General features: G+C 37.9%; 2 protein-coding genes across 3 annotated transcripts; both read right to left on the bottom strand.

Annotated features, from left to right (window-relative positions):
• Positions 1 to 49: 49 nt before the first annotated feature.
• xkr5a (XK related 5a) lies at positions 50 to 9,965 on the bottom strand. Of its 2 annotated transcripts, XM_051876089.1 has the most exons (8): positions 9,919 to 9,965; positions 9,593 to 9,788; positions 8,523 to 8,706; positions 7,036 to 7,214; positions 6,714 to 6,926; positions 5,820 to 5,989; positions 5,491 to 5,602; positions 50 to 3,480 (listed from the first exon to the last, which is right to left on the bottom strand). In XM_051876089.1, exons 2-8 carry the CDS (start codon positions 9,693 to 9,695, stop codon positions 2,546 to 2,548), a joined length of 1,896 nt encoding a protein of 631 aa, XP_051732049.1. In that variant the 5' UTR covers positions 9,696 to 9,788; positions 9,919 to 9,965; the 3' UTR covers positions 50 to 2,545. The 2 variants fall into 2 exon arrangements, with proteins under 2 accessions (XP_051732049.1, XP_051732050.1); XM_051876090.1 differs by lacking the exon at positions 9,919 to 9,965 and having other exon boundaries at positions 9,567 to 9,766.
• Positions 9,966 to 10,107: 142 nt separating this feature from the next.
• Positions 10,108 to 23,699, bottom strand: prdm1c (PR domain containing 1c, with ZNF domain). Its single transcript, XM_051876091.1, has 7 exons — positions 23,554 to 23,699; positions 22,103 to 22,291; positions 19,007 to 19,129; positions 17,192 to 17,438; positions 14,396 to 15,180; positions 12,554 to 12,682; positions 10,108 to 12,470 (listed from the first exon to the last, which is right to left on the bottom strand). Exons 2-7 carry the CDS (start codon positions 22,265 to 22,267, stop codon positions 12,027 to 12,029), a joined length of 1,893 nt encoding a protein of 630 aa, XP_051732051.1. The 5' UTR covers positions 22,268 to 22,291; positions 23,554 to 23,699; the 3' UTR covers positions 10,108 to 12,026.
• Between the last annotated feature and the right edge of the window lie 1,331 nt (positions 23,700 to 25,030).

Raw genomic sequence — 25,030 nt, 5'->3', positions numbered from 1 at the left:
TATGTCACAAGTGGAGACATATGTGAGAGATATTAAGACACGTTCATAATTCTTGTGAAATTAATTTAATGAATAAATGGAATTCACCTTAAGAGCAAACAACCCACATCCAGAAAAATCAAACAAACTTTCATTGACAATATCAGCTAATCACCTTATGGCTGAATTTGCTTTGAAATTATTGCTGATATTGACCTGTTAGGGGACATAACCCATCACTACTGTTTAAGCACACAGTTTAAGCATCCTTCAGAAAAATGCATGCAAATAACAATTCACACTCTCAAAATGCTTTAATGAAAAACAATGGAAAACACACACACAGTGAGCACTTTAAACAGTGAAAAAACACTCCAGTGGATATTCACTAAAATAACCCTGATACATTATGAGCCTTGAGTTCCTATCCAAGGCAATTGTATCATATATAGAATATGTTTATCTTTCAGAATTTTGTTTCGTTTTGTTTTATTTTAGATGTTATTTGTACAACTCTGTAAAGATGAGCTCCAACCAAAAACTGTTGTTATAAATACGTAAATGAACAAATCAATGAATTATAAAAAATAATGAAGTAAATAAACAGCTTAGATAGATAGACTTTAGGGTTACGGTTAGTATTTGAAGCATGAAAAAATACAAAGGGATAAAAAAAAAACTAAACAAAACTGACCTATGCTTCAAACACAAAACCATAGATTAGCAATAAATAAATAAATCCAAGAAACGATGATACATCTCTGTAGATGGCATTCAACTGATACAAATAACTGAAGTACCAGAAAAGATCAGAGAGGAAATATTCTGACATGGAGCAGTGGACCAAATCTATAATCTAAATATAATAATCATAATTATGGTGGTTCTAATGCTCTAATGCAGATATGATGTTCTGAGATGAGTTTTGTCTCTATTTATGTCTGTATCAGGCACCAAAAAATAATAAACCAGACCACAGCCCTTCATAAGAGTGGAATTACATTACAGTCTGAGAGGACAGAAGTTAAACAGAACACATACACACACACACACACACACACACACACACACACACACACACACACACACACACACACACACACACCTGTAGCTTACAGAAAGATTGTGCTTTCAGCTCAAACCAACAGCATGTAGATTTTTATTGGTTATGTTCAGAATGGCTTACTCCCATACATGCATGAAATACACAGATGATGATTTTATCTCCTTTTAGAAATATTATTTGTTTGGACTGTCAGTAGTTGCAACATTTTGTCAAATAACTGGATTAAAAATGTAAAATAACCATTTTTATTTCTGAGATGATAACTAAATGCAGCTTAATTGAACAAGCAATGTGATGAGGTCATGTGATAATGTTACTTATTTAATATTGCATATCGCATACTACTTTAGATACTATTTTATTCAAAAACTAGGATGCACTTGTGCACACTAGTATTCCATTCTGAACATAACAGATAGACAGTGAGAGAACTAAAAACAGAACAAGAGAAAAATAAACATTCAATAAAGTTTATATCTTCATATGTCTGAATGTTTTATTCAATTTTAAAGTCTTAAATATCCAGGTTCAAGTTTTTAATGTTCCAGCTGCTTGTATTTCATAAATTAATGCCCTGTTCGTTCATACTGACAGTGATCGTTAGAGGAAGCGGCTGTATGTTAGCCGTAAAACTATTATTATATTTTTTTATGCATATATTTTTACAAAAGTTTGGGGTCAGAATTTTTTTTTTGAAAGAAAATAATACTTTTATTCAGTGAGGATGCATTAAATTGATTAAAAGTGACAGTAAATATTACAAAATATTTGTATTTCAAATACATGATGTACTTATCCTATTCAATCCTGAAAACATGTATCGCAGTTTCCACAAAAATATGAAGCAGTAACTGTTTTTATCATTGATAATAATCAAAAATGTTTATTGAGCAGCAAATCAGAATGATCATGTGACACTGAAGACTGGAGTAATGATGCTGAAAACTCAGCTTTGATCACAGGAATAAATTACATTTTAAAATATATTCAAATAGAAAACAGTTATATTAAATTGTAATAATATTACTGTTTTACGGTATTTTTAATCAAATAAATGCAGCCTTGGTGAGCAGAAGAGATGTATTTCAAAAATTAGAGACCCCAAACTTTTCAACAGTAGTGTATATATTTTATATATATATATTTAATGTGACAACAAATCTGTTTTCCTGCCACTTCACATTCTGGAAGGGAAAAGAGTATAGAAATTGCAGCAGTGTATAATATATCACATCATGGAAAAGATAAATAGCTTTCCACATTTTTTTTAAATTATATCCCTGAATGTGGGCAAAGACAAATTACACAGAACAGTGAAACGCTCACAACAGCATTAGCTCCTCCTCCATCTTACCTTCACTCCTATCATCTTCACTCTCCAGATGCCATTGAAGCTCATTTGCATAAAGTTAAAGACACGTTGCAACAGTGCCTCAAAACTTTCTGCTGGAAAATCGCTGTCAGTGTGAACGCCCCTTAAAGTTTAAACGGTGAATGCTGTTAAAACCCACCGTCCTCTTCTGGACCCCTGCGGGACAGAACAACCTGCCTGCGGGGGCCTCTGAGGTGGCTTCCAGAACTCTCTCCATTCAGTCCGGGCGCGGAAGTGTAGCAGGGCCCCGCTCGGCCCAGAAGCCCCCTGACGAGATCCCTGTGCGGCCCGCTGTCTATGGAAATGGGACTCAGCTCATCCAGAGTCTCCAGCCCGGTTCCAGAGCCGAAACCGAAGGCCGTCTCGCGGTCCAGACGCGGGTTACTGGAGCTGCTCGGGGATTGTGGGTCGGCGCTGAAGTATAAAGTGGAGCTGGATTCGGTGGGGCAGTAATTGGGTTCAGGACTGTCCCCAAACACAGACTTTCCCTCCGGCGAGCTCCTCTTGCACTCAGAGACAGGCGACTCTAATGGGCTCTCCATTTCGAGACTGTCATCCTCATCCGCTTCCTCTTCCGCTCTGGCTTCGCTCACGCTCTCAAACTCTTCCCTGCAGTCGGATAGCGGCGCCATTGTGTCGTCCCGGCTTTCTGAGGTGGACACACACCCGTCTTCTAGGATTTCTCCCTTCTGATCAACCATCAGTATCCCGGATACTCCACCCGCCCCATACGCCCCGTTAATCTTACCCGGGTCGCCGGTTTTCAGGGCGAGTCGGATCAGCAACCAGTGATGGTGGCGGCACTCCCCATCTGCCTTCACGCCGCAGCTCCCGGGATGCTCCAGTAGAGAGCCGGGAATCCCAGAGAGGGAGAAGGAAGGATGAGAGGATGGGAAGAGCATGGGAAGAGGGGCCAGAGGAAGACTTTTGTCCCCCAGAGAGAAGGACGAATTGCCCTGCTGAAGACACTCTCGGCCCATGTGTGCCCGCTGATGCAAACCCTGAGAGATTTCAGTGGACTTGGGATGCAGGAAACGATAGTACAACATCAGGGATGTCAAACCTGAGAAAGATAGAGAGTAATACAATTAAAGACGACCTATAATGCCCCTTTCACAAGATGTAATATAAGTCTCTGGTGTCCCCAGAATGTGTCTGTGAAGTTTCAGCTCAAAATACCCCACAGATCATTTATTATAGCTTGTCAAATGTGCCCTTATTTGGGTGTGAGCAAAAACACACCGTTTTTGTGTGTGTCCCTTTAAATGCAAATGAGCTGCTGCTCCCGGCCCCCTTTCCAGAAGAGGGCAGAGCTTTAACAGCTCGTGCACATCTGATGAATGGGTAATAATTTTTAGAAAACATGTTTAATCATGGTAAAATTGTACTTTCAGTTCTGCATTAAACTCAAAAGACTTCTGTTTCAAATAAATGCTTTTTTTTTAAACTGAACTCTTGAAAAAAAAAATATCACAGTTCCCACAAAAAATATTAAGCAGCACAACTGTTTTCAACATTGATAATAATCAAAAAATGTTTCTTGAGCATCAAATCATCATATTAGAATGATTTCTGAAGGATCATGTGACACTGAAGACTGGAGTAATGATGCTGAAAATTCAGCTTTGATCACAGGAATAAACATACATAAATATATTTAAATAGAAAACAGACATTTTAATTTGTAAAAATATTTCGCAATATTACTGTTTTTACTTCAATAAATAAATGTAGTCGTTGTGAAAATAAGAGACTTCTTTCTAAAACACTAAAAAATCTTAGTTTCCAACAGCTCTTACACTCTTAATTTAACCATTTTAGTCTATATGGTATTTTAATTAATATGGTATGGTACTTAAATGTATAATATACCATGGTAAATTCAAGATCAGCAAATTCAATTGTGTTGCAAAGCAATTGGCTTTTTTCAAAAATAAGTTTGGCATACCAGTGTGTGGTTATTCATAAAAGAGCATTTTTTACTTTTGCGTCATTTCAGTTATTTTACACACAGAAAGACTTAGGAAGTTAAACACATCACCTGTTTTTTATTAAATTAAATATGTTTAAGGGACTTTTATTTCAGTGCAAATGATCAAACCCAATGCAGAATAAATTTAAAAAATAATTTTAAAGGCACACTATGTAAATTCTCTCCATTAGTTGTCTTCACGTCTACAGCCGGGGGAAAAGAATCGGGACGGGATGTGAGCAGAAATCATGTACATGGATGAGATTATTAACGTTACTGTAAGAAGCGGAGCAGGGCAGTGCTGTTGGAGCTGAAAGAGCCCGCTGGAGCAATTGCTAATGAGAGACGAACGCGACACACGGATCGAGAGCAGAGGAGCTTTTATTATGCCACAGTCGCCGCTTCTGCTTCTTCCTGTCAAGCGTATGAGGAAACAGCGCTGTTTATCATATTAGATACATTTGACTGTGTTGAAAATGATGTTATAACATTACTCTGTGCGTTCGCTCGGCGGCGGCTGTGAGACACTTGTCGCTCACTGTAGTAAGCTAGGTCGATATTAGCCATGGTAAAACACGGTACTCGCGGTAAATCAAGAAAACGAGATTTAAACAATAAGACTAACTGTGTTGAGCTATATAACATGATTAGTTTTCTGTCGATGAATGTATCCAAACAGTTGCTCACCTGTCTAATAAAACATGTAATATATTAAAGCGTCTTTGGTGTTTCCATGGTTTCTACAAAATAAAACCGGAAATCGAGGATAACGCGGGTATGATGTCATTGATAGGCAACGCACGGATGCAGTCCGTGTCCTGGTTAAAATTGCTTATTTCTCTGGATTTAAACATTCTTGGAAACATCTGGGATAATGAAAGTACACAAGTCAACAAAATATATAACACTGTTCTAGTAGTTTTTGGATATTTTAATCCAAAAATCTTACATATTGTGCCTTAAACCATTAATGAACATAAAAACACAAAACACTTTCATTGCTTTTTCTCGGTGTCTGTCTACATTATTCTTAATGATATGACTCCTTTGTTATTGAGATCTGTCTTACTAGATGCGCTGAACACACACACAAATTCTCACCGAGCAGAAAGCTGCAGAGCACAGCAGTGGGAACGGTCAGGCTATCCCATGATGCATCAGTCAGGATGTCAGAAGCAGCCAATATCAGTGTAACATTCTCCAGCAGCATCACCTACACAGCACAGAAACAACAGAGCTGTCACTCCATTGCTTAAAGGAACAGCTCCAAATTCTGCATGAACTATTCCTTTAAATCCATATTCATTTTCTGCATATTGATAGGCTCAGTAGAGAGTGTTAGAAAAACAGATCAAAACATTATTAGCACAGATCCTCTTCAAATATATCTCATGCTCTCATTAAGATTGTGTGTGTGTGTGTGTTTGTACCGTATAGAATCCTGCCATCCGGAACCGGGATGGTCCGTCCTTCACGTTGAGAAACAGGAACACGTGTACACCTCCCAGAATGATGTTAAACACGCGCCATGACCACTGACCAACATATATATCAGTCTGCTGGGAGACCATCCACAGTGCAGCCATCAACCAATGAGAGGCTGGGAGAAAATTAGACACAAAGATTACGAAACTTTGAAACTTTACGAAAGGGATGAGTGATTAATATTATGTGTGGCAACTGACAGTATACAATACAACAAAAATATAATTCATGCAAATTATTTTATATATATATATATATATATATATATATATATATATATTTCTTCTTTTTTGGTACAATTTTTTTCCTTTTGATTGTAGCATGAAAAAATTCAAAAGTTTGTGGTCAGTAAGATTTTTTTTTTATGTTTTTAGAGTCTCTTCTGCTCACCAAGGCTGCATTTATTTGATCAAAAATACAGTAAAAACAGTAATATTGTGAAATATTATTACAATTTAAACTAAATATTTTCTATTTGAATATATTTTAAAATGTAATTTATTCCTGTGATCAAAGCTGAATTTTCAGCATCATTACTCCAGTCTTCAGTGTCACATGATCCTTCAGAAATCATTCTAATATGATGATTTGCTGCTCAAGAAACATTTATTATTATTATTATTAATGTTGAAAAATATTCTTTGATGAATAGAAAGTTAAAAATAACAGCATTTATTTGAAATAGAAATCATTTGTAACATTATAAATGTCTTTACAGTCACGTCTTGTTAAAAGTAACGTGTCCTTGCTCAATTTCTTACTGACCCCAAAGTGTCCGTTTCTTCAGATACGTCATTGATAATTTACTAACAAAATCTATAATCTTCATTCAGACTCACCCACGACCCCGATGACCCAGCAGCCGAAGGTGCGGGTGAACAGGGCAAGGCTGGTGAAGCGGGCGGCTAACATGCCCGCCCTCCACAGCAGCTGGCACAGGAGCGCCGCTGGCGGCATCTGCAAATGCCCAGGACGGATCAAGCAACAGGCCCGACTGTAGAGCACCAGCGCCCAGGACAGTGAGAGCAAACACACGGCACCGCACAGAGCGACTGAAGACGCATATGACAGACAAAAACACACACCGTTATCTATAAATATTTGGAAATGCAATGACTGTTTTCAAACAGGTTTCAGTCTGTAACTGAGCTCAGGACTGACCTGGAGATGAGAGGCCGTAGCCGGTAATGGTAAGAGCGTATGTCTGCAGGAGCGTCTGCGGTAGAGTCATCAGCAAGACCTCCAGCAGACGCAAAGCAGACACGTCCGCCTGCTGCATCACCTCCTGCGAGTGCGACAAGCCCGGAGCTGTCCATTCACACACACTGCAATCCCAAAACCTGACATAGAACACACATCAAGCCACTTTTATTTTAATAGCGCTTAAAGGGGACCTATAATGCCCCTTTTACAAGATGTTATATAAGTCTGGTGTTCCCAGAATGTGACTGTGAAGTTTCAGCTCAAAATACCCCACGGATCATTTATTATAGCTTGTCAAATTTGCCCCTATTTGGGTGTGAGCAAAAACACAAAGTTGCAAATGCAAATGAGCTGCTGCTCCCAGCCCCCTTTCCAGAAGAGGGCAGAGCTTTAACATCTCACGCTTCAGTTGCTCAACAACAACAAAGCTGGAGAATCTCACGCAGCCAAAATGACGAAGGTGTTCAGCCTTACATTGTTCAAACCGGAGTCGACACTGATGGAGAGACTCAGGAAGAAGTTACAACTTTAAGAATGAAACTGGACGTTTCTGAATGGTTAGTGGATAAATTTATGTAGTTGCTGTGGAGTTGATTCAACTCATCGACTAGCATGTGTCGTCATGTTAATCTTTTGTGCAAATCCAGTGTTGAATTGTCCCTCGTTTGTGAAGCAGTCTGGCGTAAAATGACGGCATGGTAACAACACTCTACTACAACAACTCTTCCTCTTCTCTAAAGCAGCCCAACATGGCCTCACCCCCTTTGTTGTGTGTTCTCGGGGGGCGGGGTTTATGTAAATTTTAGGGTTAGTGATGTCACCAACCCAGGACGAAGCTCATTGTAGTCCCTACCAGCCGTTTGTTGTAGTCCTTAAACACAGAATTCTTTAAAAGAAAATATCTCCCTTTGCATTGAACTTTGAGTGTTGTAACTTTGCAGATGTTGTTTATGCTCAAACAGCAATATTACACACTAACTAAAGTTAAAAAAGTGAAATCATAATCAACCACCCCTTTAAATCAATTAGTAAGTCTTTACAATCCGTTTCAATTAGTTAACATTAGTTAACTACATTAGTTAACATGAACTAACAATGAAAAATACTTCTAAAGCATTTATTAATCTTAGTTTATATTAATTTCAACATTTACTAAAACATTATTAAAATCAAAAGTTATTTATGTTAACTTTGGTTAACAGGCCTCAGCTAACAAGAACTAACAATAAACAGCTAAAGTTAACAAAGATGAATAAATACTGCAACAAATGTATTGATCATCGTTAGTTAATGCATTAACTAATGGGACCATATTGTGAAGTGTTACTAATTAATGATATATTAACTTAATTTTGACAAAAAAGTTTGGAAACCCTGGAGTAAATGAACTGAAATGTAATTTCTGAAGGAATTGTTCCTTTAAACAGAAGCACAAACACACACACCTTTTAAAGAGGCCCAGGTGAAGTGTGTGAATGATGAAATTGTGGCCTGTACGTTTGTCTCCGTCGGCCCTGTACCATCTGAAACTCAACACCTGCACCAGTGACCCCGGCAACATGAGGGCAAAGGTCAATCCGGCCAAACACAGCTCCTCCTGCCACAGGTAGAAGCCCAAACAGCAGACCACTGATGAACAGCAGAGAGAACATTTGTTACCAAACATCTCCATCTGTGCACTTGAATATGTTTGAGATTATCTCTAACAAAAGAGCAGTGAAATGAGATGAGATTATATCACAGTAAATCCACGTTAAACTGTAATATGATAGAAACAATTCTGTAATCTGTCATTTCTGACAGTCAAGCTTTGACAGATCAGGTGTTTCGCGGATCCCTAAATCTCTAAAGGCGCATCGGAACAATATTTATTTTGAAAAGCGCCCTTCAAATAAATTTTAATTAAATGTTTCTGTCCAGTATTATACATCTAACAATACTCTTACAGTGGATGGGAAATTAAATACGTTCAACGTGATACAAAGTAAATATTACTTTTTAATAATTTTCCATTGTCTTCAGTGCAATGACAATATAAAAGCCAGTTATTGTTATTATAATACATGTTGTCTTCATAACATCATGCTTAATATTTTTCTTGCACACAGAATATATAAATAATATATATATATTCTTCTATATATTAATATATTCCAGACATTTTTACAATAAATTAATATATATGTGTCAGTATTTACATGGTGATCCAAGGTACTTCCAAGAATACCATGGTACATGTCCAAAAATCCATTGTAGTACCGAAAAGTACCATGATTTTAACATGTTTCTGAACAGGTATCATGGTTACCTGGTATTTCAGACATGTACTGCAGTACTACCATATTTTTGGACGTATTACGGATTTTGGACATCTACAATAATAGTCCCATGGTATTCTTTGAATTATCTTGGAGTATTATGTAAATATCATGGTAAATGGATACGGTAACGTTCGTTACAATGTGATTTATGGGGTGCATTAGATGCACCTGTGATGCGGTATAAGGTCACTCACGCGCCGCTCTCTCCGCCAGCAGCACGAGCGCGGACGCAGCGAGCAGCAGCACGCGCCAGCAGCTCGACCACGCGCCGCATCCTCTCCGCTCCGTTACCGGCATCTCACCGACCGGGACTCGGCGTTGTTCGAGACATCTTTGTGTTTGTTGTTGTTGTCAGCGGCGGATCCTCTTTCTCCTCTCCTCTCCGTCGTCCTGTCAAAATATCTGACGTCATGCTTCTGGACTTTTAAAGAGACAGTAACGCGCATCCGCTAATAAATTCATGTTGTTGTATGAATAGATGGATTTGTTTCATATTTCTGTAATTATGTTACATTCTTACCTATGGCTGCGTTTGTCTGTTTGTGTGTAGGTGTAACTGTGACCCGGATGTTTACAAACAGATGCTGTTTTGTAGGACAACACAAGAAAAACGTGATATCAGCAGGACACACACACACACACACACACACACACACACACACACACACACAAACCTACCTAAGGTATAAAAAAAAACACCACACGTGTATTTAAAATGTAGTATAATATATTTAATGGTTGTTTAAATAGCAAAACATGAAAAACAAAGTCATGAAATAGAACAAATGGAAAATACACTATATAAAAATATTAAAGCACTGTTTTGGGTAACAGAAATTGCACTAATAAATTATATAAAATTACAACACATAAAACACTTGACAGCTGCTTTCTCCAACTTGACATTCATGAAAATACTCATACCCTGAGAATAGTTCATCCTTAAACTTTGTCATATACTGTAGTCGACTCTTGTCTGAAAGCATGTTTGTGTGGTTTTATTGTGCTCATGTGTTCAATCAACACATATTGCAAAAATATGATCATATTGGAATTTTATTTAAACAAAAAAAAAACAAAAAAAATTTAAAAACTTAAACCCATTTGTGACAGCCCTGATCTCACCTATAAGCGATTTAACGTCTTTTGCCAGTAGTTTATCACATAATAACACATAAATCCAGTGACTGCAACATTTAGGACAATTAGACGTTATCCAAATATAATGATAATATGATAATATGAGTGTGTGTGTGTGTGTGTGTATGTATGTATACACACGCACACACACACACTACCATTGAAAAGTTTGGCTTTGTTAAGTTTTTTAATGTTTTTGAAATGTTATTTGATCAAAAATAAAGTAAACAGCATTATCATCATTACTCCAGTCTTCAGTGTCACATGATCCTTCAGAAATCATTCTAATATGCTAATATGCTGCTAAAGAAACATTTACTATTATTATCATGTTGAATACAGTTGTGTTGCTTCATATTTTTGTAGAAACAGTTGTATATTTTTTCAGGATTCTTTGATGAATATAAAGTTTAAAAGAACAGCATTTATTTGAATCAGAAATCTTGCGCACCATTATAAATGTCATTATTGTCGCTTTTGATCAATTTAATGCATCCTTGCCAATTAAAAGGATTAATTCATTTCAACAATGCTAATGCTATTTCATGCATTCTGACTTATTTACACTGTTAAAGAGTTGGATTCTCATGCTAAACATGGCCAAAGTTTCAAAACACGAGTTGGACGTATGACAGAGTATTTCTGTGCCAAATACACTACTTCCGGTTTTGGATAATGTTTCAGAGAGTTTTTTTCGAGTATGGCCTTTTATCACGTAATAAAGGGCGGATTTCCTCGTATAGGCACTCCTCCCTGATAAGCGTGCACACACACGTTACCCATAGCAAGAGCAAGCCTACGCCCATCAACGCGCTTCGTTCGGGATACGGAAGCCGAGAGATTTTTCAACAATGTCACCAAAGGAGTGTGTTTTTGGTTGCGAGGGAAAGATTACCTTTTTCACCTTCCCAAAGAACTCAGCGTTAACGAACAGTGGATGAAGTTTGTTTTTCTGGGGCAGCAACGGAGTTGTGCATGTATTCGCAATTTCAATGACGAATGTTATGTAAACAAGTCCCAGTTCGACAGATTTGCAGATCGCGGGCGGTGAGTAAAACTGCATCAAATGTCTGTGTTTTGTTGGCAATCGGCGCAAAAGTTCATATAATGTAAACAACGTGAACTTTTTTGTTCCCTTTTTATTTATAATGATGTCACAGCTTGCAGATGATCTTATAAATATGATAAAACTAAAGACTTTTCAGAGATATGAAGGATGCAATACTACTCTATAAGTACTCAAGATTAAGATGAGATTGGCAGAAACTGTGTGTGTTACCTACCCTTTAAATGATAAGCCAGTCAAATAAAAACAAAAACAACTAAAAATGTATGTTTAAAATATAAATGAAACACCTATATAAAACTATAAAACAGAAAATCACAGAAAACACCCTGTAGACTGTCAAGACTGTGCATCTCTTACAAATATCAGACTGATCACCTTCTTGTTTAATGGAAACCTTTTGAGAAAGAGGCCTGGACGATTCATTTCTTTATTATTTGGACCTGTGCTGCTTCCTGCTTCCGGAGGACAGGTGGATCTGCAAGTACCTGTGTCCAGATCACCTGGCACATCCTTTTTATGGACTCCGTCTCCATATTAACCTCAAGGCTTTCTGCACCTTCGCCGAGATCAAACCTCTCGAGCGCGTCATTGGCTAAGTCCAGCTGAGAGGCGGAGCCTGTGACGCTGGTGGCAGGACAGAACTGGTGGATGTGGATCTGTAGGCTGCACAGGTGTGTGTACCTGCGAGGGCATTGCGGGCACTGGTGTGAGTGTGAAGCGTTGTGCAGGCGTCTGTGGAGCCGCAGGTGGATGTGCTGGGTGAAGCTGGCGGGGCATTGCTTACAGACGTACGGCCGTTCACCTGAGTGCAGCCGCAGGTGAGTCTTCAGGTTGCTGCAGCTGCTGAAACGCCTGTTACACACCTGCACATGAGACACATCACAGCAAATAAGATCTTCGTTTTCTCTCCTAGAAAGCAATGAGATGTTCCTCTGTGTGTTCTTACATGGCATTCATGTGGTTTCTCTCCCGTATGAACCTGGATGTGCTTTTGAAGGTGAGCCAGCTGGGTGAAGTTCCTTCTGCAGATTTCGCACCTGTACGGCTTCTCACCACTGTGAACTCTCAGGTGCACCTGGAGATCAGAAAACCAAGAACCGAGAGACATTTAGTCAAATAATAAAAAAATAAATATAGCTGCGAGCAGCAAATATCAGGGTTCAAGCGTTTTAAGGCCTTTAAGCATATGTGTAAAAAGGTATTATGATTTATTTAGCAAGCCTGTAACCATCTCGATCATAGATAGAAAAGAGCATTTACAGCCAATACAGGCAATTTACCATAGGAAATATATGTTTTTTAAAGCTTTTTAACAGTTATCAAGGTTGAGCCAAAAACCTAGGACTAGTTCTCCAAAGTTGGTTTTCGAAATAATCTCCAATATTTAATGAACGATCCGATGGACAGCGGCGGTCCTAGAGGCAAAGTTGATCAGAATGAGGAGTTATACTATGTGGTACAAATGTCGCAGGATACACAATCCTTTATGAACGTGAACAACGCAAAGGTGCCCCCCGGTGGCTGATTTCTTTCAAATTTCTCACAGGCCTCTATGGGCGTGGGTCAAACAGGCCCAGCAAGTTTTGTTCCAATCCCCCTTCGTTATCCTTGTCTGATAGCTGCTTAAACTTCTTGGCCAATGGCGGCCATGTTTTTTTGAGATGCGTCAATGGCCCTATTCCAAATGGCACCCTAAACCCTCACAATCTTCCTCTGAGCCCACACTTTTGTGACGTAATGCCGCTTTGACTGCCGGGTAATTCCTCTGTGTAGCTCGCAGACTTGCAGGCTCAGCAGAAGTGCGCATCGAGGATGCATAGTGGCTGCAAAGGGGGCGCTCGCAAGCACCCTTCTGAAAGCTAAAATTACGAATGGGACACCATACGGTCTCGTGGACTTAACGGACACGTGCACGTTGCGGCCACAAGACCGAAAGCCCTGCTGAAAAATCCAGCTAAAACCAGCCTAAGCTGGTCAGGCTGGTTTTAGCTGGTCTCCCAGCCTGATCATAGCTGGTTTTAGAGGGGTTTTGGTTAGCTAGGAGACTGAAAGGCTGGGAGACCAGTTTGACCAGCTATGCCAGGCTGGGAGACCAGCTAAAACCAGCTACTTCCAACTTAAGCAAGCTAAGACCAGCCAACCAGCTTTGGCTGATTTTAGCTGGATTTTTCAGCAGGGAGTGCACATGAAGTGTGCCATTTGGGAAAGGGCCAATGTCCTCATAGACAATCATGGAACCTCAGACAAAGACACTGTATGCCAGTTTTCAAGTCGATCGGACTAACGGTGAAGTAGTTATAGCTGTTTTCATGTTTTTTTTTTTTTTTTTTCTGTTATAGTACCAGCAAGTGGCCAGTCGCTGTATCCTTTTTCACGTGACCACAGGTGAAAATATCTCATTCCGTTCACAAATTATAGCCATTTTAGTAATAGTGGCTTCACACACTTGAATAATTATTATAATAATTATTGACAATCAGACTCTGGAGAATCTTGCTGCACTGGTTTGGTTCCGATGGGGCAAAAACCTAGGACTAGTTTGCAAAAGTAGGTTTTTCAAAAAATCCAAAATACCAGGAAATATATATTAAAGAGCCCCTAAAGGGACACATAATTTTTCTTCCCATCTCATATTTTTTTCCATCATCATCACCATTAGGGGCTTCATAATATTTATAATTTTAACAGGTCTTGATTTTAAAAATATCTAAAATATATCATTATCTCTGACAACTTTCATTAAACCACTGACACTGTAGCAATTCATAAAAGAAAATAATCCATGTACCTTCAGGTTTGACAGCTGACTGAAGTTCTTCCCGCAAACGTTACATTCATACTGGATCTTTCCATTCTGTCTCTGCAATGGATACGGTAAAGCCTTGTAACCTACAGTCTGTCGCTTCTGGGCGCCCTGAGACTCTGTGCTGTGTCTGTCAGAGGAGGAGCAACCTGGGGAAGCCACACCCATCTCAGGTGAGTCTCTATTGGCTGTGATGTCATCAGCACTGGATACTTCAGCAGGAGAGGGATCGGTTGCATTGCTGAGGGTTGGCGGTGGGTTACGTGACATATTTGTTAAGTCTTTAGGTTTTGTCTCTCTTATTGTAGAGTCTCTCACATCAATTTTGAGGTCGTCTTTATTGGTCAACGCTAATGAAAGGTGATTCTCTTTGGATGTTTGACTCAAAAGTGATGGATACATGTGGATTGGTGGAATGGGAATATTATGGGACATGTGTGCTGCTGTTCGGCCAAATCTTATTGGCTGATGTGAAGGCACGTACTGAATAATAGGCCATATATACCTTGGCATAAAGGACTGTGGAATAGCAGGGGTGTATACATGTCCTCCTACGTTTAAAGGAATGTCAGAGAAGTTATTAGTCATCAAAGATGGAGGTAATTTTGGATTCTGCAGGTCTCTGGTCACTTTTTCCCCATATTTAGATGGTGTGATGGTGCTAAGTGGAGTTACAGTGTGATGATCAGTCCCGGGATTCAGATCCAGGATCTCAGTGACAGTATAACCTCTCTTTCTACTCCTCACCTGATCTTTATCTTGAGAATTAGCTAAAGCAGGAAATAAAGCAAAAACATTTGAGTGAATGATTAACATGAAAGAAAATATTTATATTTAACAAGAAAGTTTAAAACTATTCAAAAATATAGCTGCAAGCAGCAATTATGGGGCCAAGCACAAAGAAGGCACAACGAGTCACGCCAACATGGCTGTGAGCATCAGACCAACTGCAACAGTGAGCAATTAAAGACCTATTAAGATCATTTAGATCAAAAATAGCTGAAAAAACATAAATACAGTCAATAATAAAGATTTACTGGTTTATCACTTTCGACCAATAGGTGGCGCTGTGACCAAATTAATGTGGTATGGTCAGTGTGGGGTGACAATGACACTCGCAAAGTTTGTTGTCAATATGTCAAAGCACTGCAGAGATACAGCCTCAAGAGTCATTTTGGCATCAAGCCTCAAATTTGTTGCTGTGGTATACAAAAACGGTTTTGTCTATCAACACGAAATCCATAAATTTTTGTCGGCATAGTCTGAAGATGATGCGATTAAATTTTGGTGAAAATTGGACCAACGGTCTAGGAGTAGTTCGAAAAAGTATGTTTTTAAAGAAAATCAAACTGGCGGACAGGAAGTTCGGCTGACTATGGCTAAATTGGCATTAATGTTCTCAGCATGACCCACGGAATCTATTAAGACCAGTCTCATTACAACAGGCCACATTTATATAAAGCTATTAGCATGTCTCGAAACCTTTTGAGTACCTTCAGAGCATGGTGCCGATAGCACATAGTGAGTTACGTAATGGTACACCAACGCATTCATAAAATGTAGCATTTTATATCATAATACTGTATTGTAGTTAATGGCAATTTTCATGTGTCCTCAGAGTGAGCCCATACATGTGTGTGCCAAATTTGGTGAAAATATCTCATTTCATTTTGGAGTTATAGACATTTAAATGTATGAGAACATAAAAAATGACCCATGGGTAACTTTGTTTTGATTTTTTTGCCACTTCTTATCAAAATTTTGACATTTGTGCATTAGCATTTAACCAGTTAACTAATTATGGTTCCATGTTTCCTACGCTGGTTTTGTCTCGATCGGACTAACGGTTTCGAAGATATCCGCAAAGGTTTTTTAAGCGCTAAATCACCACGTTGCACAAACCTAGCATGTTTTGTATCGTTGGACTCGGCAAGGATTCCAGAGTCTAAGGAGATGACCTGTGAAAATAAGTCAACCACATGCAAAGTTAAATGCATATAAATAATTTTTTTCTCCACTAGGTGGCGCTGGTCTGAAACTTCTCAGGCTCCTTCAGGGCATTGTGCCGATGACCCATACCAAGTTTCGTAATGATACGCTAATGCGTTCATAAAATACAGCATTTTAGCACAAAATTCAAAATGGCCGACGGCCAAAATGGCCAATATGGGAAAACTGGATATCCTTCGACTCGGCATGATGCCCCAAATCTAACGAGAACACATGATTTTTGGACAAACCGTTCAGAAGTTATAAGTAAAAATAGCCATTTTTTTTGTATCTCCGGACCAGTAGGTGGCGCTGCGTCGAAACGCTGCATGTTGCCTCAGGTCATGCTTGTAATGACATGTACCAAGTTTGGTCTGAATATGATAAAGTGTTGTGGAGATACAGCCTTATGTCTATTTTCGTAAGTGCTATTTAAAATTCGTTCGCGTGTTTTTCGAAAACGGTTTGAGAAATCAACTTGAATTCCGTAACTTTTTGTCGGTATGGTCTGAAGATGATCTGGTTCAATTTTTGTGGAAAACTGAACACACCTTCGGTGCTTGGCCCCTAATAAAAGAACCACTGTGACAAATAAACAGCCATCACATGGTGAAACAGTCTTTCCAATGAAATTAAATGTGAAAAATAGAGTCAATGATGGTCAATTTAAAGCTGTAATCCCATTAAACCGCACAATATATTGCTAATAAAATAAAATACATTTATTCAATCTATTTGTATAGTACTCTTGACAATCAGAATAGCATGAAATTGATTGTGGCTGTCACTCACGGTGTGGGGGAGGTGGCTGTTTCAGAAAGGCGCTCATTGGCCGCTTGTATTCTAGGCTCCGCCCCACCAGTAGCTTCTCCCCCGGCATTAGATCCTTCATTGCATAGAAATAAACCTGCATTCCAATTTGGAATCCTGCAAGATTCTGTTGCCACGGAGATGGGGCAGAATTTACAAAGCACATCCAACCGCAGTCGCTCTCATGCTCACAAGACAGGAAGTGATGTAATCGCCCCTCCGAGAAGATCTTAGCAAGAAAAAAAGCATTGACATTTTAACAGAAGATTAAAAATTATGCATTAAAGTATGAAATTATCCTCTTCAATCTTTTTATCATCCACCAGTGTTGGTATGAGCAAGAGTATTAGCTAATATGCTTAGCAAACACCATTAATAAGCATTCAGAGGGGTTTAGGAAACCAAACCGCGTGACATTAGGCTTTTGCTCTCAGATTTAAAGTGCACATCTATTTGTGCGAGCGACTGTGTGAAAGTGAGAGGTTGTGGTTTAGATGTTGATTCACGCTTTTAGCTGCTGGTTGAACACCCTGCTTGTTTGACCTTACGACACCTGTTTCTCTCTCTCTGTCTGTCTTTCCCTTTCTCTCTTTCTTTTTTCAGTTTAGTTCATCCTGGCTAATATCGAACTTAAGAGATTGGGCTTGCTCATTTATCAACTTTCTTTGCATGCCATGCAGTCATATAGAGAGAACAAATTCATTTAGAGAAATATTTAGCCCTCTAGACATTTATAAGGGTGTATTTTTTTGGTATTGTATTAATTCTTTTATGTCAAATACTATTTAATTTACATATAATCATTAACATACTGTATAGTACCATTCAAATGTCTCTTATGCTCACCAAGGCTTTTTGATCAGAAATACAGTAAAAAGAGCAATATTATGAAATAATATTACAAGTTAAAATAGCTGTTTTCTATTTGAATATTTTTTAAAATGTAAATGCAAAGCTGAATTTTCAGCATCATTACTCCAGTCTTCAGTGTCACATGATCCTTCAGAAATCATTCTAATATGCTGATTTGCTGCTCAAGAACCATTTCTGATTATTATCAATGTTGAAAACAGTTGTGCAGCTTCATATTTTTGTGGAAACAACATTTTTTCCTGGATTTTTTGATGAAAAGAAAGTTTAAAAGAACAGAATTTTATGATTTAGAAATCTTGCAAACATTTTAAAAGTCTTTACTGTCCCTTTTGATCAATTTAATGCATCCTTGCTGAATAACAGTATTAATTTCTTTAAAAAAAAAAAAAACGTTACTAATAACCCTAAACTTTTAAACAGTAGTGTTTTTTTTATGCATTGTATATTACCTATAAAATGAAATCAAAATATCTTGAACAAGAAATGTTCATAATATTACATGTTATGAATTTGGGCAATTCAATATGAAATTTATGCTTTTAAAATATTGACTGAATTTCGGAAGTGTGAAATTCAATGGTGCTGCAAATGCATCAGAATGATCTATTAAGGTTTTCTGGAAACCTTGTTCTCGGTGCGTGTATGTGTGTGTGCGCGAGCGCTCCTGTCAGCCACTTCCTTGCTGAGTCAGTGTGTGAGATACGAGTGTATAGTTTTACTGGCACATGTAAGCGAGAAGGAGTGCGTCAGAGAAACCCAACATGAGCACACCCCCCCCTGAAACATGACTGGTAAATATGAACCTCAATGACTCAAAATGGTTTTTGATCTCTCTCTCTCACACACACACACACATACACACACACACACACACACACACACACACGTTTCTCATCTTTCTTGCGTGCACATCTGTTGACGTACCATCCAGATGTGTTTCCGGCTGATGTTTGCAGATATATCTTCAGGGTGGAGAGGTTCTCCCTGCAGCGGGCCGAACCGGGTCCCTACAGGAATGAGCTCTGTGGTGAAAACACCCAGCTCCTTCTAACAGCACAATAGAAGAAAATCAGAAAGCATTACACAAAAAAACTATTTGCAGCAAAACCAATGTGTGTGGTGATAAATTAACCCCGGACTATAGATGATGACTCAGAAAGCTCTGTCTCCGTTTATCCAGTAAAGTGCCTCTTTACTTGTAAAAACTGTTGCTTTGTGAACACTTTGAAATATGGAGCATGTTTGTGCATGAGTATTTAAATGTGAAATTCATGTTTAAGTGATTTTTGTGGATGTATAAAGTCAGTTCTCCTCAGTTTTATTGCAGAGTAGTTCATCACATTATCACACATCTATTGTTTTGTCATTTCAGTTCCTGCAAACGTCTGTTTTACTTGACAAGTGTGCTTGTGGTATCTTTCTTTACAATGAATTGATACTTATTTAATATTTTGTACCTAATGCAATGACATAACAGTTATTTTAGTATCACTGAGATAATGTTTTTAATTAATATTTTGAATTTTTAAAAAATATTTTCTGTTTTCATTTTAATTTTAGCTAAATTGTTAGTCATTTTTTTAATTGTTTTTTTTTTTTTTTGCCATTTTTATAGTTTTTTTTTAATTTATTTTTTTTATTTAGTTTTAGTTATTTTAGTACATCAAGTTAATGTAAATGAAAATGAGAAATGTTGCCTTGGCAATTAGATGGGAAAAAAAAAAGTTTAAGTTTTTTATATTTAGGGGCCAAGCACTGAAGTTGCGAAGTCATCTATTGTATCCATTAGTTTTCTTCTTCTTCTTCTTCTTTTGCTCTGGAAGTCTAGACAGCCCATAGAAACTTTTGTGAGAAAATTATGAAATCTGGCACACAGATTGAGGACAGTCTGAAAAGTAACCAGAGCAATTTTAGATTCTCTAACTCACCAGTCGTCCACTTGATAACACACATGCATCACATGCGCCACCAACTGTCCAGATTTGCACTCATGCTTATGCTAATAACTTCAGAAACAGTTGGGCTAGAAACTAAATTTTCACCAAAATTGTCTCAGATCATCTTCAGACTGTGATGGCAAACAAATGACCAAAAGATTTTCAGAAAACCAAACCGTTCTCCAATAATGCGCAAACGTATTTGAACAAGAGCACGCCAAAATGGACGTGAGGCTGTATCTCCGCAATAGAGTACCTCAGGGATGAAGTGTTTTTGTAGGCAAAACCCGGAAGCGAGTTAGCATTTTAGGACTTCCGGTTCCATCGCCCCAAAGTCTATGGGTTTTTTGAATGGGTTTTTGCTAAATCACCTGAAATAAGGTCTGTGGTTAACAAAGCCTCTAAATATTTTCACATTTTGATCTATGACATAAAACACACCAGTTATAACCCACTTGTGATTTTCTTTAAACCTTTATTGTGGCGGTTGCTGACAAATTGCTAAAAGGGACTACTTCCTTTGGCGGGGACTTTAGACGTCATCATGACAAACAGGACATTCGGACAGAATTTCTCATGAAAAAGTGGTTAAGTATTCATACACAGCACAGATCATAATCAGCGAGCATGTATTTTTAAATAAAGTTGTTCTTTAAATAAAGTTTGAGGAAGCTCGGTGGTGGTGACATTGATCCGTGACCATGGTGTGCTGTAGTTCGTTTATAGCCTACTGTTAGCTTTTTATATCTGACGACTTTATATAGGCTTCAAAATGTATAAATGTTGTGTTAACTTGTAAAGATCATCTTGATAGACAAAACGTGTAAGTGTCATAACCCTTTGTTAAACACAGAGCTTATTTTTTGTGATTTTCCAAAAGTCTATGGGAAAAATGCACTGGCTTTCGATCGAGGGAACCCGTGCGCTGCTAACTTCCGGGTTGGCCTACAAAAACACGTCATCCCTGAGGTACTCTATGACTTCTCGTAATAAGACCAAACTTGGTACATGTCATCACAAGCATGACCTGAGGCTACTTGCAGAGTTTCGGCACAGCGCCACCTACAGGTCAAGAGAAATTAATGCTTAATTTTTGCTTATAACTTCTGAATGGTTTGCCCCCCCCCAAAAAAATGGTCTCTTTTGATTCAGTGCAGCATAACTAGTCGAATGATACCCAATTTTCCCATGTCGGCCATTTTGGGCATTGGACATTTTGAATTTTGTCGTAAAAAATTCTGTATTTTATGAACGAATGAGCTTTTCATTATGAAAACCGGTATGTGTCATCAGCATCATGCCCTGAAGGTACTCAAAAAGTTTCAAGACAGCGCCACCATGTGGTCAGAAATTATAATGAAATTTCAAAAAATGCTAATAGCTTTTGATTAATTTTGCCTATTTTAATAAAACTGGTGTTCTTGGATTCCTTGAGTCATACCAAGAACAATGATGCCAATTATGCCATATTTGGTTGAAATTGCTGTCTGCCATTTTGAATTTCTTTGAAAACCTACTTTTTCAAACTCTTCCTAGACCATCGGTCCGATTTTCACCAAACTTGCCTCAGATCATCTTCAGCCTATACCAGCAAAAAGTTATTAAAAGCTTTTTGATAGACCAAACCATTTTCTAATAACGCATCAACAAATTTGATGGCATGGTGCCAAGCTGATCTGAGGCTGTAACTCTGCAATGCTTTGGCATATTGACATCAAACTTTGTACATGTCATTGTACGTGTCACACTGACCACACCACCTCAATTTTGTAACAGCGCCACCTATTGGTTAAACACTATAAGCAATTAAATTATATTACATGTGACTGAACTTTTGATTTTTCAGCCATTTTGACTAAAATCATACAAAATGTCTTTAATTACTCATTGTTGAAGTTGGTCTGATGCTCCCAGCCATGCTTGCATAACTCATCATGCTTTTTTTGTGCTTGGCCCCGTTAACTGATGCATGCAGCTATATTAAATTTAATTTCAGTTAACATTTTATTTAAATTTTTTTTTTTTTCAATTTAAGCATCCAAATATATTTTTGTAGTCACTGTACATGTATGTATGTGTGTACCTGATTGCGATGTGTAAATCTGAGGTATCTGGGCAATGATGTCTGGGCTCTGGTTTCCATCTCACATTGATCTTTAACATGACGTGTGCTTGTCACATCCACGCTCTCCTCAGTTTGTACAGTGATGCGCTTGTTTGATGTGGTGGTGAGTGTTTTAGATGGCATAACAAATCCGAGCTAAGATTACACCTGTGTATGACAGACAGAAAAATGATCAGTGTAAGACAAACTATTTTTTCTGTATTTCCCATGCAGTCACTAGGATGGTTGATACTGGCAAAAATGACATTCATGATTTAAAATAGAAGTTTATGCAAAAAAAAAAAAAAGATTATAAATAGCAATTGAATTCACTCATCTGACTTCAGTTCATTTGGAAATGATGATATAAACAGAACAAAGTGTAAATGATTGCTAACTTTCCAGTAACTAACTAACCAACATTTCCATTAGTTAACTGAATGTGACTGGACATTTGAATCTTTTACTTAAGAAAATGAGCAATTGGAAAGACAAAACACAAATGACCCAGCAAACAAAATATATTCTAGGAACGTTTTGCTAAAGTTCCTGTTAAGCTATGAAATTTTATCTCTGAATGTTCCCTGAACATTCAAAGAGTCCAGTTTTTTATTTGTTACACAAACATTAAGGGAACATTCAATTTTATAATTTTGCAAACATTATGAGAACATTACTTTTGAATGTTCTCTGAACATTCTGAAACAAGTATTAACATTTAAAAAACAAAACGTCCAAAACATTTCAGAAAAAACGTTCCATGAACGATGTAAAAATAATATTTCTGTGCAAACATTTCAAGAATATCATTAAGGACCAGTTAACTCTGAACAAACGTTATTAGTGTTACTGAAAGGACATAACTTTGTGAGAACCTTGCCAGAATGTTCTGATAATGTTCCCTGTTAAGTGTGGAAAATGGAGCTCAAATGGAGATTTTCCAGTAATATGCAATCAAAAGCAAAAAACCTTCAGCTGCTCTCCACATTCATTTTATAGCTCTATAATTTTACTGTACTATATGTCAAATGTCTCATTTGCATCTATATTTAAAGAACCATTTGAGATAACGTTAATTATATAAAACATAAGTCTCTGGAGCTATGAATGAGAAACAACTGAGCAAAACAATTGTCCTATATAAGGAATGCAAACATTTTACTGATCTTTTTGATTCCGATCTGATCAAAAGCACATGTTTGACAGGTCCAAGTCCTGTCAGTTTGATGTGGGAACTCAGATGAACAAACAAGTAAGAATGAAACTCAATAAAAGAGTAGAGTTCTCGCTCTCACACAGCGCTGTGACCACAACACATCTGACCTGAAGAGGTTTCCTTCAGACTGATCTTCAGCTGATTCATACGCTTCTCACACGATACCCTACTACACACCAACTGCATGTTCAAATAGAGTAAAATGCACACTTACTGTGATGAGTTGAGTCAGTGTGAGTTTCTCTCCAGCTGTCTGTAGGAGGAGGTTGCAGACAAGCTCTCTATCTCTGTCTCTCTGTCTTGAATGTGTAGATACCTTCGTTTTCATTCAGACATCACTTGACAAACTCCACCCTGATGTCTTCCTCCACCCCTATGAGTCTGTCTCTCTCTTTTCCTTTTTGAGTGTGCATTTTACAGAAACTCACATGGTCTCTATATGACATCTCAGACATGTCATAGTTTGGATATCTGTTCATATTATTCATACAATTATCATATTCAGTGCTGAATAATGACCCCCACCACCACCCCATTTATTAATCTAGCTGATACTTAAAAATGAAACAAAAACTGTTTTTTCTTTAAAGAAAATGCCTACACAAAATAAACAGAATTAATATTTTGTAAGTAGGCTTACATTATTCTTATATGTTCTGTTTAATTTCCGTGCTGCAAAACATACAGAACAAACATTTTAAGTATACAAATACTGTATGGCTTTTACAACACCCTATAAATAAATAAATTAACAAACAAACGTGCAAAACCCATTTCCGCCACATAAGAAAAAATGCTTTTGTAAATTATAATTATGGCATAAAAACTCAAAATTATGACATTCTTAGCCATAATTATTAGATGAAAAGTCAAAATTATGACTTCAAAAGCCAAAAATATGACAGTCAAAATTTCAACTTTTAATCTCATATTTTAATCTCGTAATTAAAACCTATTTCGAACCTCTCTTTTCTCTCTAAGATGTTAGAAAAAGTTGTTGCCTCCCAGTTACAGGCCTGTTTAACAGCACACAACCTCTATGAGCCTTTCTAGTGTGGCTTTCATCCATTACACAGTCCTGAAACAGCCCTGGTTAAGGTTCTAAATGATCTCCTTCTAGCTTCTGATTCTGGTGCTTTTTGCACTCTCCTTCTGTTAGACCTCAGCTCAGCTTTTGACACTTTTAGTCATGAGATACTCCTGTCACAGCTTTCAGCAACTGGAATTACTGGCACAGCCTTTGACTGGTTTTCCTCCTATTTGACAGGTAGGCAACAATTTGTTATATACCAGAAGAACAAATCATCCACCAAATCAATCAGTTCTGGAGTACCTCAAGGTTCTGTCTTGGGCCCTCTTCTTTTCACTATTTATATATTACCAATTGGACAAATAATTAAATGCTATGGGTTTAACTTCCACTGTTATACTGATGACATTCAGACTTATTTTAGCACACCTTCCACCTCAGTGTTTTCTCCGCCTACATTAACAACTTGCATCAATGAACTCGTCCAAATAGCCAATAGGTGGTGCTACAGCGATCAAAAACGCAAAACTGCTTATAACTCTGAGACTGTTTGTCCCAGACTTTTCCTTATCTTATATCATTGGAATCCTTGGCTCAAGACAAACAAAATGTATATCCGATTTCATTTCCACCATAAAACTTTTTCCGCCATCTTGGATTT

Source organism: Ctenopharyngodon idella, chromosome 20 (assembly GCF_019924925.1).
Source record: "Ctenopharyngodon idella isolate HZGC_01 chromosome 20, HZGC01, whole genome shotgun sequence".
NCBI classification, from domain to species: Eukaryota; Metazoa; Chordata; class Actinopteri; order Cypriniformes; family Xenocyprididae; genus Ctenopharyngodon; species Ctenopharyngodon idella.
Note: the sequence above shows the minus strand (reverse complement) of the source record. Positions and strands in the feature narration are given on the sequence as shown.

Coding starts and splice junctions, on each gene's coding strand:
- xkr5a (XM_051876089.1), bottom strand. CDS start 9,695: ATGCCGGTAACGGAGCGGAGAGGATGCGGCGCGTGGTCGAGCTGCTGG. Junction 8,707..9,592: donor GCTGGCGGAGAGAGCGGCGC/GTGAGTGACCTT, acceptor GCTGTTCATCAG/TGGTCTGCTGTTTGGGCTTC. Junction 3,481..5,490: donor GCTCTGCAGCTTTCTGCTCG/GTGAGAATTTGT, acceptor TATCTTTCTCAG/GTTTGACATCCCTGATGTTG.
- prdm1c (XM_051876091.1), bottom strand. CDS start 22,267: ATGCCATCTAAAACACTCACCACCACATCAAACAAGCGCATCACTGTA. Junction 12,683..14,395: donor GTCAGCTGTCAAACCTGAAG/GTACATGGATTA, acceptor TCTGATCTCCAG/GTGCACCTGAGAGTTCACAG. Junction 12,471..12,553: donor AGAAACCACATGAATGCCAT/GTAAGAACACAC, acceptor TCTCATGTGCAG/GTGTGTAACAGGCGTTTCAG.